The following is a 17,142-nucleotide window of genomic DNA, read 5'->3' as shown; positions in this document are numbered from 1 at the left end:
ACCAGAAGACGGTTGGGTGGTGATGACAGGACATGCCAGACTCCAGCAGAAGTAATAACGGGAAAATCCAGACAGGAACAACAGCCTGACAAAGTTGTCTTACCCTGGCTGACAAGCAGATACTTTAACCAGGGAGATGATGCTGTAATAACTTTTGAGACTTAATTAATTTAGCCTGAGATCTGGGTTTTACTTTATAAACAGCAAACCCCTTCACATTGCAAAGTGCCTTGAATTTCCTAATAAAAAGCTGAAGAAATAGGGAGGGCATTTGAACACAGCAACCTCGCAGCAGAAAATATTCACCGTGCAAAAGGGCTGAGACTTTGCTGCGTGGAGTCATTGCGGATTGAACAACGCGGGTAACATTTGCTGCTTGCTTGCTTTCTTTTTGCACGGATCTGCAGCCAAACTCACCATTCTCAACTTTCAGTTCAAATACAAATCTAAGAAATTTCACCTGCAACGTGAGCCTTTTAAAAACACTCATATATTCTTGTAACATCTGCGAGGTCCTGACGTGGCGGTGCTCTGAGGACCTCCTGTGAAGACCTACGTTTGCCAACACCGAAATACAGTATGAGGTCAGCAGTGCATTAATGCAGCTGTGACCACTGGCACCTCTGTGAAGAATAGCTGTGGGCGCTGACGACTTCCCTCCGTGGTTTCAGGCCATTGTTTGCCTGAAATATTTTTGAATATTGTTTGAAATATTATAAATGAGGGTTTGGAGGCAGGTCCCGTGGCCGAGGGGGTGGAAAGAGGGTTTTGATTTCCAGGGTCAGCTTGTCCCTCACCAAGCAGAGGTGGTTGGAGCACTTTGGAGACAGGAGGAGAGAGTGGTTTGGGGTTGTTTTTTCTAAATTCAGAAGTAGCTCTAGGTTATTGGTTGGGAACTGTATTACTTGAGGGCTTACCTGGGAAAACTTTTCTATGGTTTGGAGTTGCGTCGTTTTTTCTCTTGTGTGCAATAAAGCTGGATATAAAGGCGAAAAGTAACTCCCTCCTGCTGCCCCAGGGGAGGTTAGGATCCGAGCGCCCTTCATTCCCACATATACATAGCATAGCTCTGAATTTTATTTCCTGACTGCCATCACGAGGGAAAGCCCAGCTCGTGTCTGAAGTGGGAAAAGTGGGACAGGATCCGAAGCCGTCTTGGATGGTAATTGCGGTGGGAGCTGGGGAGAACAGGGGCCCCGGGGAGGAGCCAAAATACAAAATGTAAAAAACCTGGCTAGACTGTGTCAGTCCTGCATTAGCTAAAACTTGCCATTTTAAACCTAATCTCAGTGGTCATGCCATAGCAAAGCGTGGGTATCACCGCCTGCTCCCAAGCCAGCCCTTCATCCCTTTTGCACTGATGGTGACAGTTTAAACATTGTCTCAGTCTGCCAAATGCATTTTTGTTTTACATCTTTTATTTGACTACCAGATATGCCAAATATTGCACATTTCATGTAATACTTACTCGTTTAGCAGGTCTGTCGAGATTGCCTGCCTTCTTGATAAATTGTCATGAGTCTGGGAGGTGGGACTACTCTCTAACTTAATACGATGTGCATTTAACTGCGATACGTAAGACTTCTGGTCTCCCTTTCGGCTGCTGACTGTATACACACAACATCTTTGTTACTAGGGCTTCATAAGCAATATTGGGAACACTTCCATCACTGGCCCACTTCACAAATAAAATAGACACAAGAAATGACACAGAATCACCTCAAATAGATCTGGGAATAAGACTGAGATCCGTAATGTGAAAAATGCAACCTTAAGTCGCTTTGCCGTATTGCTTTCTGAAGGCATGTGCCAAATCGTGAGCTTGGCTATGCTATTTATATCTGCAACTCCACGAATGACCAGACTTAGCTATTGTGATACCTGGTCTCCCCTTCTGCCTCAAAAGCAGCTGCTACCTACTGCCAGAGTATATATCTTGCCCCCATCTCAGAAAGTGCCCTTAAAAAGATAATATAGTCTTTTTATTTCCCCAATTATTCCTGCGAGATAAGTGTAAGAGGCTGGTGGTTTTACATCCAAAGGCGCTTGGTTTAATCCCTGCTAAGGTCATAAGTAAGGAAAAATTCAATGTGACTTTCTGAATGCATATGAACACAGTTGCTGAATAAAATAACATCACTCACCAATAATGCATTTACATTATTTTAGTGTTGAACCTTTGCAGATTCAACGCTCTGTGTTTCCATAGAGCTACACCAGACGTTGGTGACCATGAACCCGCTGTGCCACCTACACAGCTGATCAAATCCTGCTGGGTTTTGTTGTTTTAATGCAGCACAGTATGCAAAGAAAATCCATACAGAACCCGTAGAAGAAGGGAGGAAAGAAGCGTGTCCTCCATTCAGACTTTCAAGGCCAAAGCATCTATGCTTCAAAGCGTCTATGATTTTATCTCTTCCCCTCTTGTTTTCTCTCAAGTTGTCTCTTTCTCACTCAACTCGGGATGCAGCAACTGAAATAGCTCCCTTGACCCACTGCTCAGTCTTCATCGTCCTTGCTTCCCAGTGCTCCTGGCAGGACCTGCTAAACTGAATTTCAGATGCATGTTGTCAGATCTAAGATTTGTTACAAATTTGCCTCCACCGTCACTTTTGCTCCTGTGTCTTCTCCCCCAGTCACGGCTGCTTTGCCGCTGAGATGGTCTTGATGTTGTTACCTTCATCTGCTCTCTTCTGCAGCCTCCTTTTGTCTTGTTTCATACAACTGGACTCGCCCCAGTGCAGAAGGCAGTCCATCACCATCCTTCCTGAAAATCCAGTTATTTGAGAGTTCTGCAAGAGCCAACCCATCTTCGTATATGTGTATCTCCATATAGGTACCATACAGACTAGTGTTACCCATTTCAGTAAGTAAAGCAGAAACACAATTCCTACTGTTAGTAAAATGTCCTGCTGCCTCCTGGGATCACCTCTTGGGCTGGAGTCAGAAACATTTCAGAAATATCTGTGCAAGAGTTCTCTCAACTCTGTGATTAAAACGGTAAAAAAGATTTTCAGGTAGATGGGATGCTTCCTAATACACTGGAATTTCTCCATTAAAGATCAAATCTTGTTGAATGGCCCGAGCTAGACACTTTAAAGTCTTGTCTTCAGGTATTCATGCTGCAGAAAAATATCAATACGAGATCTTTGCTTCCACTTTTTTCCTGGTTTTCGTTTCTATCCTTTCCTTACTTTCCTCGTCTTCTCTGGTTGTAATACCATAGCTGCTGTCTTTGGGGGGAAAAAAAATCACATGCTGGCTGTTTTTTTGGCTTCTGTTCCAGCTTTCTTGCCTTCAAAGCCTCTTAGACCTTGTCCTGCACTGAGGTTTTGGAGCTGCTCTGGTGATAAAAAACCATCATACGGTTTCATTATGTTCCACCGTAATGAAACAGTTTTTGTCTCATGTGAGGCAAATATTTGCAAAAGGAGTGAGGAAGATGCAGCAGGTGATGAGCATCATTTAGTACTCGTAAGGGTGCTGTTGGGGGAGGAAGAAGAGAGGGCAGCTTTTGGAAAAGGGTCATGCCAGAACAGGAGGTGTGTAGTAGAAGGGGCAAAAGAGACTTGATATCACCTTTTTTTTTAATTTGAGGGTTGTGAAAGGAGGGGCCGTGTATAAAGGGCCGTGAAGTGTAAATGCAAGCACAGAGGAGAAGGGAGTGTGGCGATGGGAGGACGTGAGGAGGACACCAGAGCCATGAGGGGCAAGACGGGGTATTCCCGGTGGTGGCAAACCCCAAGCGCCCATCTCTGGGCTGTTGGGTTCTTCAAAGGACTGAAGAGGTGTTTTTAACTCTGCTGGTATTACAGCCAGTGGCAGAGTTCCTCCTGACTTACGGGGTACCTAATTAGACCAGAGCTTCACAAATCCTGCCATGGCAGGAGCATGGATTAAAATCTTCCCCATTCATCTTCAACATTCGCCACCCATGCCTTCTGGTTTGTATATACACTTACATACATATACATAGATACATATATTAACTTGCTTTTGCAAGTGTTGCTTTCTAGAAAGTTTCCAGTGAAATCTATTTAATTTTTACTGGGTCCATTACCTAGGAGTGCTGCAAAATGTGATGCTGGCATGAGTCAGGTTATGATAATCCAGAACTGCATACCAGCAGGGAACAAACTCTGTCCCTTCGCTGTTCATTTCAAACCTTGAAACATACGATTTTCCTTCAATAGTGCAGAGTTTTCTGTACAGAAAAATGTATCTTTTATTGGACAGAAGATAGCAGTGTTAGCCAGTGGCCACTGAAAACACTATTTCATCCTGGATTGTTTCGGTGACAGACTGCTACTTCTAGGTTATACTTTTCTATTGTTATGTTATATATTAATTTAATGATTTTTCGGAAGGGTTGGGGGAATTGCAGAAGTTTGCCTGCCCCAAGGCTCACTGAGGCAACGGGACGAGCTGTACCCAGCTGCAAAGGTCCTGCTGGTGCGAAAGGATCTAACATCTCCAGGGAAGGGCTGGAGACAGGAGACCTGAGCCTTCTCCATCTCTCTGCCTCCCAGCCAGTGTGCAGTTCTGTTCTCCCGTATTTAACACATGTACCATACTTGTTTACAGTAGCTCATCAAGCTAGAAGGAGAAATTGTTTTGCTGTGATAAGCGGTAATTATAGAAACCACCTTCAAGTAAATTGTTAAAAAGCTATTCAGTTGTATGGCGTATTTCCCTATTTGTAGGCATTTCACTTTTCACTTGTCGCAAAAAAAATGTGATTCCAACTCCTTGATTTAAAAAAAACAAAGCGAAAGGACAGAGCTGTCACCGGAGCTGAAAACTAATTTGATTTTCTTGATTTGATTTTTTTTGAGTTTCGATGAATTAGAAGTTTGAGATAGGATGTGAGCTGCTCTGCCCCAGTAAAGTCTGCAGTAGTTCAAGGCCTCCAGCTCTTGCCCCATCTGTAACTTTCCAGCAACAGGTTACTTTTTTAAAAAAAAAAAAAAGTAAAATTTGGCATTGAAACAGGAAATATGTGAACCTGTCACAGTAAGCAGTCTCAAAGGGCAAGCTGCTTTGCAGGAGCTAATTAACCTTAGGAAATAATTACACAAATATGCAAATGTTGTTTAGATAATTCCATGTGTTATCAACTCAGGTAGTCCATCATAACTGCAGACCTTGCAATGTCTAGGTGTTAGAATCTGGCATAGTTGATAAGGCTTCGGTTGCTGCATCACTTCAGCTTGGTATTTAACAATGAATGACTGTGATATTACATTAGTAAATTCAACCTGTTTTTTGAATGCAACAGAACGTAACACCGTATTCACTGTGTGCACACTGCTTATCTGCGTATTCCTAATGGCTCCAGCCATTAAAATGTTATATACCTCTCCACTCCTAACGCTAGCAATATTGGAAAAAATGACAGACCGAAATCTGTGGTCTTTTACTCCGCTTTTTTGCACAATGGATGGCCCAAGAATTTACCCACAATCATTTTGGGTTTTCAGGGACTTAAAAACAATTACAGAGAGAATTTTAAATCTGCAAGCTGGTTTTCTCAAAGCAAAACCTCTTATTAAAACAAGATGAGGCGCAGCATTTTATACAAGCGTGTTTCTGTTAGCATAGACCCCAAGACAACGTAGTCATGGGCTGCCATTCTTGGTGTGAGGTCCTCCCAAAACCGAGCCCAGCTGGTCTAGGCTGGAGCAGACCAGGACATCCCTAACCCATGCCAAGAGTTGAGTCGAGGCCGAGCAGATCGGCGACCGGCAATCTCTTCCCTACCGCAAGCTGCTGCTTCAAGCAGCTGTAGGAGAGGTTCTGGCCCTGGGATATTAAATGGCTTCACATATATCAGGAACATGAATTTATTAATCATTGACATATTATTTTCATAGACTGTACTATTAAACTAGTTGATTAAACTATTGATATTAAAATGAAAAGCTCCATATTGACCGTTTATGATCATTTTTTGAGCAATATCTATTTTGGTTTTAAAAGTGGAGCATTTTTTATACACAGTTAAGAGATAGTGTTTAAAAAATACTGAAAAAAAAAAGTCTTTTATCACTAGCAAAAGGAATCTGTTCTTAAACCAGTATTTATGAATACTCATCTCTTCCACATGAAATAAAATTTCATTCTATTTGCAAATGCTTGATGATCATTTCTCATTCAAAAGGAATGTGGCAAGAGCATCTTTTTGATTAGCCCCATGCTGCTGTCATTAACTGAATCAGAACCTAATACCTGGCTACTTATATTCTATATTACTTTTATGGATGCCCCTTTTATAGCAGGTTCCAGAAATGTGTGCTTCCTCTAGCATTCAGGAAAAGGAATAAATATAACATCAGCAATCTAAAATACCTTGGCAATACTTGTGTTAAATTATTTTAGCCACCTTTATCTCCGAGGCAATCTTCAGTGGGATTTGCTGCGTGCAGGTATGACAGGTGTTCAATATCTGATAGTCTCCGTAGCATTGGTAGTCACTGGTGGCAATTGAGGTATATTCGCTCTATTTTTATCAGTGAAAAGGACTACAATACAACAGTTATTAGGAAAAAGACATGGACGTCTTTTCATTTATTAGTGAATTAAAGGGTAAATCTTACTGATAGTACTCCATTAAAACCGGAGGCAGGCAAGATTTTGCACGATGGGAGCACAGGCGAAGGTTGAGCGTTCGGTGCTCCATTCCCCACCCCGGCACCACGGAGCTGGGGTGCAGGAGCAGAGTCAGGAGGTACCTGCTCTGCAGCAACCCGACAATGTGCCTGTTTTGGGATTACTTCGCGTTGGTTAAGCGTCACACGGAGACCTTTTCACATAACATGGTTCTCAATTTTTTTTTATATTAATTACATATATTGGGGGGGGGGGGGGCAGGTTTTCAGAGGGATGAAGACCCACAGCTGTGACTTCCACACCTCTGAAAAACCAGACTGCTTATTTAGACGTAGAATTACCAGTTACAGATGAGCAACTTTCAGCAGCTCAAGTTCAAATTTAAGTTCAGCTTTCCCAGCATCTTTCCATCTCAGTCTGATTCACAAATGAGAATGCATTCAGCCTCAGCTTCCTTCAGAGGTACGTGGCGTGATTTCTCCATTCCTTTCTGTGCAATCATATAGATACTTGTACAGACTAAGAGGCCCCCACTTTATCAAACAATTTAACAAGGTGGTGTATAAGTGCATCGTATTTAGCTGCAGTGAAAAGAAGGAAAGCAACAGCTGCCTGAAACTGTCACCTTTCGTACTGAAACTGCAGTATCCAGCCTCATAATTTAACCCAGGCCAGGCAGAGGAGGTTAATCCCTGGGTCCTCATGGACCCAGCACAATTCGAAATCCTAAGGAGACCGGCCATATCCTGCAGTCGGCGGTGCCCGCTCCTGCAGCCAGATGTTTCTTGTACGGACACGGCGCCAGTTTATTCTCCGTCTGAGTTGTTTAACATACGGGCTTGTTACACGGGGAAAAAATAAGCAGATGCTCTGAAGAAAGAGCTTTTCTTCTAAACATACACGACTCCTCCGAACTCCTTCTCACACATATGTGCGTTTCTTACCATGTTTAGGGTTTAGCAGAGTATGTACAGCAACACAGTTTATCCTGACATTTTATAGGGTTTTTTCACCACTAACAAAGGAAACTGTAGTTACAGTCTATATCTAACTCGTTCTAGCTCATTTCTTTTTGCTTTTATAAAATCCTATTGAGCCTTTCTACCGGACTGTGAAGCTGTGCAGTTAATGATTCAGTTTACTAGACCACTGGTTATGCTTTAATTGGTGGAAGGTTTTTCGGGCTGCGTTTCTTAATCCTTCAGAAGCTTCTTGCTGCTGTCTTAGTCTTGTGGAAGCCTGAAAATGGAATATTAACCAGAAACAACTTCTTCTTTTTGTCAGAACATTAAACGAGGGTTATGTACCTGTACAAAAATTGCTGTTATGAGAATTAATGGTAACATTATTATTTAAAAACAAGTATCTTCTGAATATTTAACTAAAATAAATCTTTTAGATAAACTAGTCATTTTAAAACTCTCCTGGTGTTTTACTGTGCCTTTTCCATATGTATCATAATTAGAGCACATCACTTTTCTGTAGGAAACTCCAGCACAAGTTGTCCTTCAGCTTTATCTTAATAACTGGTCTGTCAATCATATTTTCTTCATGAAATTTCTTTTGAAAAACTTCCCTCTTTCCTCACAAAGGGAGGAGTCTTACCTCCTTTACCTACCTCTACAATCAAATTTCAAAACAGGGTTGAAAGAAAATAGGCCCTTTCTCACGCTGAGGTGGTTTACAATAGTTGATACATAATTAGTTAGAACCATGTTCTGTCATAGTCAATCAAGAGCGGAATCTGTCCAGGATTGAGAATACCTTCAGTGCTTTTTGGCAAATTTGATAAATATGTTTTAATCGCTGATACCTTAGAGAAAAAAATTTTGAAAGCACATAATTGTTTTAAAAGCTTTGGGTCCAGATCCATAAAGATTTGTAGCCATCTCACTCTTATGTAGGAACTCAGGCATGAGAACAGAAGTAAAAGCCTAAATCCACCGCGTTATTTAGTTGTCTGTCTTCCCATTGATTTTAGACACTCATAAGAGCTTAAATTCCCAAAACTGAGTTTCAGAATGGGACTAAGACCTAAATCACTTCAGTGTTCTTGGTAAAGTTACAATAATTCACACTATATAATTAGCATCTTCTGATTGCCAGTGGCTCTTGCTGGTTTGTACTTTATTTTCCCCAAGGAACTGAGGCTTTTGTGGTCTGCATCTGGGTCACCTAGGTGTATGAAGTTGGTGGTGGAGCAGAGCAAAGGGGAAAGGGATGCAAATTTTAGTAAATGACGTGACCTTGACTGATCAGCCCTTTCTGGCACAAGAGAGCCTGGAAAGCGCCTGCAGTGTTGTGCTAGAGGTGTGAAATCCTGGCGGGGCAGGGGAGCTAGCAGAGCATCTTACTCTTGTCATCTGAGACTAGACAGATTTGTAGTTACGACATGGACAACCTGAGAAATAAGTAAAATACAGAGGGGTACAGGGCTTTCTGAGAGCCTCTAAGGTAGAGGTGGGAGTGCACAGCCCCAGTGTTTGAGGAGAGTGCACTAAAATCAGTGTATGTCATCCCAGTGCCTTCGGTGACTCTTACATTGACTGGCGTTCACAAATTCTTGTTCAATAATAAGAAAAAGCACTTCCCTAACTACCAGAGACTCTGAAATAATGGCTAATGTGTAAGCAGTAAAGAGGTGTTTCATCTGCGCTGTATCTCATAGTCTGCGGTTGCAAAAAGTAGCATTTAAAAGAGTAGTTGCAAATGCCATAATTTTAATCTTTGGCAGATTTCTGTTGACCCATAATATGAAAAAAAACTGTAAAGACTGAAATTATATTTATATTGTTCCTACTTGTTTTTATTTGTTTTATCAGACTAAGGCTTAACTACTTTAAACAAACCAGCAGTGAACAAACATTTGACAAAGAGTTGTCAAAAGAATGAAAATCAGAGTAGTGGCTCATAATTTCTTTGAATGCCTCTGTTTAGCTGAATTGCCATCATGGTATTTAGACAAAATTTTGCAGATGCATAATTTTTTGTTGTATTTATTAAAATAAGCCACAATAAAGCAACAGTTTTACTGCCTTTAAACTGCAATCTTAAATTTCTTTTATTTAGACAAACGAATCTGTTCTTTTTTTGACACCAGAGTATATTCATTAGAGGTTTGTCTTAACAAAACATTTTAACATATAGGAACACTTTGCTTTTAGACAGAATTGCCAGTTTTTAAAAGGTAATTGTTGCAAACGTGATTTCTTTCTGCAGGATAATGGATCTCCTGAAGAACATGCAATTTATGTTTGGGACCATTTTATTTCCCAGTCAGCTGCAGAGAACGTGTTTTTTGTTGCTCACAGTTATGGTGGACTTGCCTTTGTAGAGTTGGTAAGTGTGACTTCTCCATTGCCTTCTTTCCTGAAGTCTTTCACAGATTTTCTACATTCTTTGTGATCACATTCTTGAAAGCAGCCCTTTAGGAGCAGCTTTAAACCAATGGTCAGATACAGATCCGTGAGGATTTCTTTGCAGCTGCAAGGTCACTGCATTTTTCTCTGGTTTTGAGTTAGAAAATAAGTTCCCAAGTTTGCACAAACCTGAGAGACAGTGGGAAAACAAAACGCGTTGGATCCTCCTTGTCCAGGCTGTGTACCGAAAGGCAGCGCTCAATGAATTTCTGCTCTGGGGCAGAAGGACTGGAGGCGAAGACTGAGAACATACTAAGAACAGTTTTAAAGCAAAGTCACGTTAACAAATGGACCTTTTTGTATATAGATTGGAACTGAACACGAGGGGAAATTTGGGGGGTTTACCCAATTTTGCAGTTTTTCCACAAAGGTCTGCAGAAGTTGCTGGGAAGACTTTTTTGCAATTTATTGGGCTGTGGATAAACCCTGCAGTGGTGTAAGGTGGGGAGGACCCTGCTCAGTGTAAAGCTGCCCTGCCCCTGATGCTGGGACTGCTGAACATGCAGTTTGTCAGTCTTTCACCCTTTTATCCAAAGGCAAATTTGCTGACCCCATCTGGTGTACGAAGTTGCCTGTTGAACTTGTACACCATTCTTTTGAGTGTAGCTATAGTCTCCTCACTTAATTGTGTTTTACTGAAGAAAACTAAAAAAATTCCTGTTTATTGTGGAAACGTAAATTGCAGAACATTGCAATTGGTTTTGTGGACACGGGAATCAGCAGACGTATATGTACATCTTTTGTCTATAACACGTTAGTTTAGTCTGACTGAAAGTTAGTAAAAGTGGTTCCTGCCTGAACGTAAGATGAATGCCTTAGTTAAGAAAAAGCATGCATGCATGAGTGTTTTGTTTTTAATCTTGTGCTGCTCTGAGTAGCAAGAAGAATCCAGAGCAGGACCACTTCTATTATTTTAAGAACTTAAGATTTTTGTTAACCCTTTTCATTTGTAGAAATTAAGGCCGTTTTGATTTTCCCTGTGCTTCCGGAAGAGTATTTTTAAAATATGTATGACGTAGACAGATTTGAGACTTGAGAACAGCTCAGCTGATCATTTTCCACAGGTATTTTATTACCAGGTCAGTAAATAGTCTCAAAACTAAACTTTTAAGAGACCAAATTAGTGAAGATGAGTAATTCCTTCTATAACCACAACTTTGGGCAAGAAACAGGTTGCGTTGCATGTGCCTGTTGCTCCTCGGATGCAATGAAGGGTAGGGAGCATCTCTTCTCTCTTGGCTTTCCTGAGCTGTGGTTGTGTTTCAGCCCAGGTTATTCTGGTGTGCCTCATCTGTCCAAAGTGAAGCGTTAGCAGAATTTCTGTAGGTTTTGTAAAGCCACGTTGTTTGGGTTGCCGGACGCCTACAGATACATACGCTTAGCACAGGGCGGGAATAAAAATCGGCTGGAGACCTTTCTCGGTGTTTCCTAAACAAAGTGCTTATTCGAAGGAGGCTTGGAGAGTTTTTCCATCACATTTCAGTCAATGGCTTGAAGTGGCATGGGTAACAGATGACCAACGTGTCGTTCCCATTTTGCCTGTTTCTCTTGTCACACTGGTGGATATTTCTTCACTTTTGTTCTACTTTAATATGAAGCACACAGATGTTTCAGAACAAGACTTGACTTCTGACCTTGGGGCTTCCAGGGTCAGGGTGCTCAGGGCCTGTGAAATTATCACAAGCTGAGCTAAAGTTTTTATCCATCACAGGAAGCAACCAGTAAGTAAGAAGTTAAAAAGGAGCTTTGTCAGAGAGACAAGATGGTCTCAGTAAGGGTCAGCTTCTGTAGTCTGCTGTCTCTGCAGGAGATGCATGCCTGAGAGGAAGAATATAATATATAACCATTGGCACATCACATATCTGTCATGCAAAACTAGACCTGAGAAGTATATTTAATGTAGCCCAATTGTTTTTTAAAAAATCAAAGGATATTAACAGCTGGTTTTGGTAGAGGTGGTTTGATATCTGAGGTCCACTGAAAGCATTTTAATTAAATAATGTGTACACTGAAGCAGATATCATTGAAATAAACCCTGACCTATTTTATCACAATATTAATTTGTAAGATTTTATTTTGTTATGATCTCCTTTCTCTTCAACTTTATATCCATATGGCACTTAGTAATTGCAAAGAGCTCAAAAAAAAAGAAATGGAGCAGCTGATGGGCAATTACTGTCTTATGACAAATACATATTCGATCACTTCACTTTCTTTCCTGCCTTGTGTGGGGGAGATGATGAGGGTGATAGAGCAGCTACACCATATAGCAACCGTACCACCTCTACACTTGCTATGCAAGAATTTTCGGTCAACTGATTCATAAAATTGTAGGTTACAGTAGTTATGGAGACCTGTTTCACAGCTGCTCCTTCTGCATCCATGCCTCTTACAGGAGAGCAGTGTGAAGCATATGGCTTTGATTTGGAGTGAAGGTTTCTGCCTGGGCCCTCTGCAATTTACTGTGCCCGCAGGGAAAAAGAAAACAAGCAAAAAAGTCCAAAAACATTTGCGTTTTCAATGCGTATCTTTTAAATTCACTTTGCATGTTCAGTGCTGCGAGGTCTGTCCCGATCGTTTGCAATCATCTCAGTCACAGAGATCCCCAGCTCATCACTTCGTCATGGTGCAAGGCTCTCGATGAAAACCCGACGCTCTGGCATTAAGCAGAGAAACCCAAAAAACCCTGATATTAAGCAGAGGCTCATTCGTGGTCGTTCGTGCCATCACATGAGAAGAGCTGCTGCTCCCCCGGAGCAGCGCGGGGAAGCGTTCAGCCTTGCAGGGGCAGGACACGTCTGGGTGCCCCTTTGTTTGCAGCTGCTAAGGGAGCTGGCAGAGGAAAAGCAGCTCTGCTCTGCCTCGTCCCTTTGCTCTGCAGGTTTCTGAAGTCCAGTGCTGGGATGTGGACATGCATTTTGGTGGGAAACTCAAGGTGAAAAGAGAGCAAACATGACCATCGCGTGTGAATAATGCTATAAAAGGAGGAGCGTTTTTGTTTACAAACCTTTGGTGGCCAAACCTGGTCTTCATTCCAAATTTCATCTCACCATAAAAATCAGGCTATGGTTTGGAAGTCCTTCATTAAACAAACCAGTAAAACTTGGCTGCAATTTTCAAATACATGCCACAGCATCTAGCATTTTTATTGGTCTTTGCAGCTTTTTAATCTACATTTTTGCATGTCTGTGATTGCGAGATGTTAAGAAAAACAGGGTGAGTCGGTAATATCATGCTTGAATGCACAGAAACTGTTACCCAGTTACTGCAACGTAGGCACGCAATTTCTGTACCTTGCTGGGTCATAGATTACTAGGGGAATAATTGAAAGTGATTGAACATGTGTGGGAAGTAAAGTTCCACCAATAAATGTAATTAGTTGTATTGCTTATAGCTTGAATTACAAATGCTAATCATAAGCCATATGCTAAAATGTATCTTAATATTTAGTAATTAAAACTTTGTGTAATTGTGGTTTGAAATTAAATGTGCATCTAATAATATCTGCACGTAAATTACTTTTTGAATACACAGCACTAAAAATAGTTGTTGGGTCACTGTGTTCTGCTAATTATTGATTTTGAAAAACTCAAGCCATGATTCATGAACACATCTCCACTTCTTACTTCTGTTATCCCTTACACAGTGTAGTCGGGGATTTATTTTCAGAAGCAGCTTGCTGTAGTTGACGGTAAATTGTGGAACTTTCCCAACTCCTAGCTTATAATAATTTTATGAAATTTAAGAGAAAGTGAGAATTTCAAGTTGATGGAGTCAATTTTATATTTAGTTTACAGAAAATAAGTTTCTGGTACAACGCCTCCTTTGGGTTTTTCTGCCAAATTTTGTGGGTTTACAATTATTTTGCTTTAAAAAGAATGTTTTCCCTTGTCATTGCCTGCATGAAAGACCCACAAGGGAGAAAAGATATATTGTGCCCCCGCGCCTACCTGAGTGCTGTGGCCATCTCCTGCAGATGTAATTACAGCATCAGGGCCTGGCCGCCTGTAGAGGGGAGAGAAAGGGTGGTCCCAGGATGCTGGGTGACATGTAAAACTAGCCGTGTCCATCATTATAAAAAACACATGACAACTACTCATTTCAGAATCACAAGAAGAATTGTTAAATCTAAGCTTTCAAAATTGTCAATTAGGTATTCAGTATCCTGAGATTTAAAAAAAAAAAAAAAAGATTTTGCAGAAGATTTCTCCCATTTGCCTCCTGTATTCCTGAGACCTCAGGCTTTGCATTTTCAAGGGTTTCCTCAGCACCTTACGGACCAGAAGCGTAGCTTTTTTGTTTTAATTTTAGTTAAATAATATCTTTAATGAAAAAAAAGCAAAAAAACCACCAAATATCATGGGAATCGTGACAAAATTGTGAGAATCTGTAGTGGTATCTCCAGCTTACAGCATTCATACTGCTGTAAAAATACAAAGCGCACGGGGGAATGTAATATAATTAAATTAGGAGAAGGAAGGTAGGTTCATTGTCTTTGAGCAGATGAGAAACTATTCATTATGGTCTTTGTTGGCTAAAATGTTGGATGTATATATTGAGAATTTGCGCAAAGGTGTAGATAAATGTGTGTGTGTGTGTGTGCACGCGTGCACGCGTGTGTGTGTATTTTTAGGCAGCTTTGTTAAAAGGAGAGCCCTTAAAATGCACTGTTCAAATTACTGTATCCACTGTAGCATCCTAATTCCATCAAAATCAGCCAATTTTGTCCATTTGAAATAATTTTAGGTCCCTCATTTTGAGATACGCTCTGCAATACACTGCCACTTCATTTTGTTGTATTGTGCTGAGTACGGCGAGGACCTGACCCTGGCTAGAGCTGATAGGTGCCATAATAATAGCAATGATAAACGGACACCTGCTGAGCTACCTGGGAGTCTCTGAGGCTGCATCAGTATTCTGGCACAGGCAAAATGCAATTTAAGAGCCTTAATGACTGGGCTGTGAACCTGTCATTAGCTTTTCATTAATTTAATTTCCTGAAATTTCAGATTGAATGGTTTGTTATATTTGGCTTTTTATTTATATATACTTATGTAAGTATGTCTATCTACTTATTTTTTATATTTAGTTTGGCTCAAGAATTGATGAGCATAGAGCAGGTACTGTGGATATCCAACTCTTAATTCCCCTGGCTGACGTATTAAATCGAAATACATCTACTGTATGTAGATGTGTGGCAGAAACAACACGAGACCTGTGATGGTTGTAGGCAGCATGGGAGTAGAGCTGGAAGTAGAGAGCTGAGAAGCAAAACACCTCAGTGACCAAGATCCATATTGTGAAGAAACAAGGCAAGATATCACTGTTTCTCAAGGCTTTGTGAGCATTAAAGAACAACAAAAAAAAAAGAGGACATTCTTTAAATGTTGAATGTCAATTGGGAGAGCCGTATGGGATGCTGTCTTGTAGGTTTATGGGGACTTGGGTTATATGTCCAGTCTTTGGACATACCATCTCACCCAACTCTACCTGTTTTAGGTCTCAGCTTTTTCTGTGTTTTACACTTAAATTAGCACCTCTCTGAGACAGATCTGACTTAGGTAGGGACACTCAGAAAAATAAGTCTAAAAGTAAAAACAGGATCTTAATTCCATTTGGTTATTTATTTCAGCTATACTTTGTTGTGCTTCTTGGAAAAATGCTCCTTCCTCTGAAAAAGGTCAAACGAGAAATGAGGGTGGACAAGAGGAGCTAATGGAGAAACAGCAGTGGGTTGTGTAAAAAGGGTCGGACAGGACTGGGGTCACTAGCCTTGGGGCAAATTTCTTTTGGTATTTCCGTTACTGACATGGGCACACAAAGTAAGTATCCGCTAATGAAATTGGCTCCTGGCATGAAGTGGTAAAGTCACCGTTGGTACTCAGAAGTAGAATTTCTGCAGTAATAGAAATTAAAGGAAATAATACAAACTTTAGGACACTTAGGCATTGACTGGCTAGTCATCTGCATTTGTGTATGAAGAGTGATCTCATCAACAGGGCACAGCAGGGATGGGGAAGCCCTTGGACATGCGGTTTCATCGCTGATGGCTGTAAGTGAATGACCCGATAACGCGACAAAAGAGCCAAATGTGATCCTGTGATTTGTTCGCTCTTTCTATCCCAGGAAGGGAAATATTAATGCTGGCCAGCATGCTGGTGAGATTAATCTGAGATAATTTGAGACATTCAGGAGCTCGGTCCAGAAGAGATATGGGAAGAGGTGTCAGTACGCTCAGAGCGATGGAGAGTCTGTTTTACTAGAAACGATGAAGGATATGTGGACGTGCTGTGATGTGGTGCCACATGGAGATGTCCTACCTACGGTGAGCACCAGAATCAATATAGCCGTGGAAACAGCACACACACCCTCTAGGCTTATCAATCTTAATAAGAGCTGTGTAATCTGCTAATGCTCTTACATTAACTTTGGTAGCTGTTGAAGAAGAAGGTGGTTCGGCGTCTGTCCTGTATTTGCTACAGAAGCAGAGTTTAAAAAGCATGGCTTGTTCAGCCTGGCGAAGGAAAGCTTAGAGGGATTGGTAGCACTCTGCAAATACATCGGGAGAGTAAACAGCGGGGAGGGAGAGCCGTGTAAGCCAAAGAACAATGTTGGCACAGGAACAAATGGATTAAAACTGGTCATGAATAAATTTAGGGTGGAATTAGGTTTCTCACCGTTGGATGAGGAAGGCCTGTTTGGGAACAGGAGGACTGGGGCAAAGCTGCTACCCAGCGTGACCCACACATGGCAAGAGTTATGTGAGCAATTGGCTGGGACCGTCGGTCCTTGGTACGACCCAGGAGTCCGTGTTCCTGTGAAAGCCAACGTGTGCAGGTGCGTGTTTTCAGCCGCAAACAATTGGACCCAGTTTGGATTAATTTTTCTGGAGTCGGCGCCTCTCTGATTCCAGGCTCACTCCGCTGGAAGCGCTGAGTTTGAACCAAAACCAGGTCAAACCCCCAAACACCAATGTTTGCAAACAAGTTTCTTCCCTCCTTACTTGTTTTTGGAAGTAGTGGACTCATTTTTGCTAATGCTTTCTGAAATGCACAAGCTTCAGCTTGCGGTAGAAAGCAACAGGGACCGCAGATCCCGCGGTGAGGGGTTGCGG

At 41.4% G+C, this 17,142-nt stretch overlaps 1 protein-coding gene across 4 annotated transcripts in view; it reads left to right on the top strand.

Moving 5' to 3' along the window:
• The window catches only part of ARB2A (ARB2 cotranscriptional regulator A), a 276,984-nt gene that overhangs the window by 153,438 nt on the left and 106,404 nt on the right, over positions 1–17,142 (top strand). For all 4 annotated transcript variants that reach the window (XM_076361993.1, XM_076361992.1, XM_076361994.1 and 1 more), the window contains exon 8: positions 9,829–9,948. In XM_076361993.1, the coding sequence (XP_076218108.1) occupies positions 9,829–9,948 (120 nt within the window). The remainder of the gene's footprint in view (positions 1–9,828; positions 9,949–17,142) is intronic.

The sequence above is a fragment of the Aptenodytes patagonicus genome, chromosome Z, assembly GCF_965638725.1.
Source record: "Aptenodytes patagonicus chromosome Z, bAptPat1.pri.cur, whole genome shotgun sequence".
Taxonomy (NCBI): Eukaryota; Metazoa; Chordata; class Aves; order Sphenisciformes; family Spheniscidae; genus Aptenodytes; species Aptenodytes patagonicus.
Note: the sequence above shows the minus strand (reverse complement) of the source record. Positions and strands in the feature narration are given on the sequence as shown.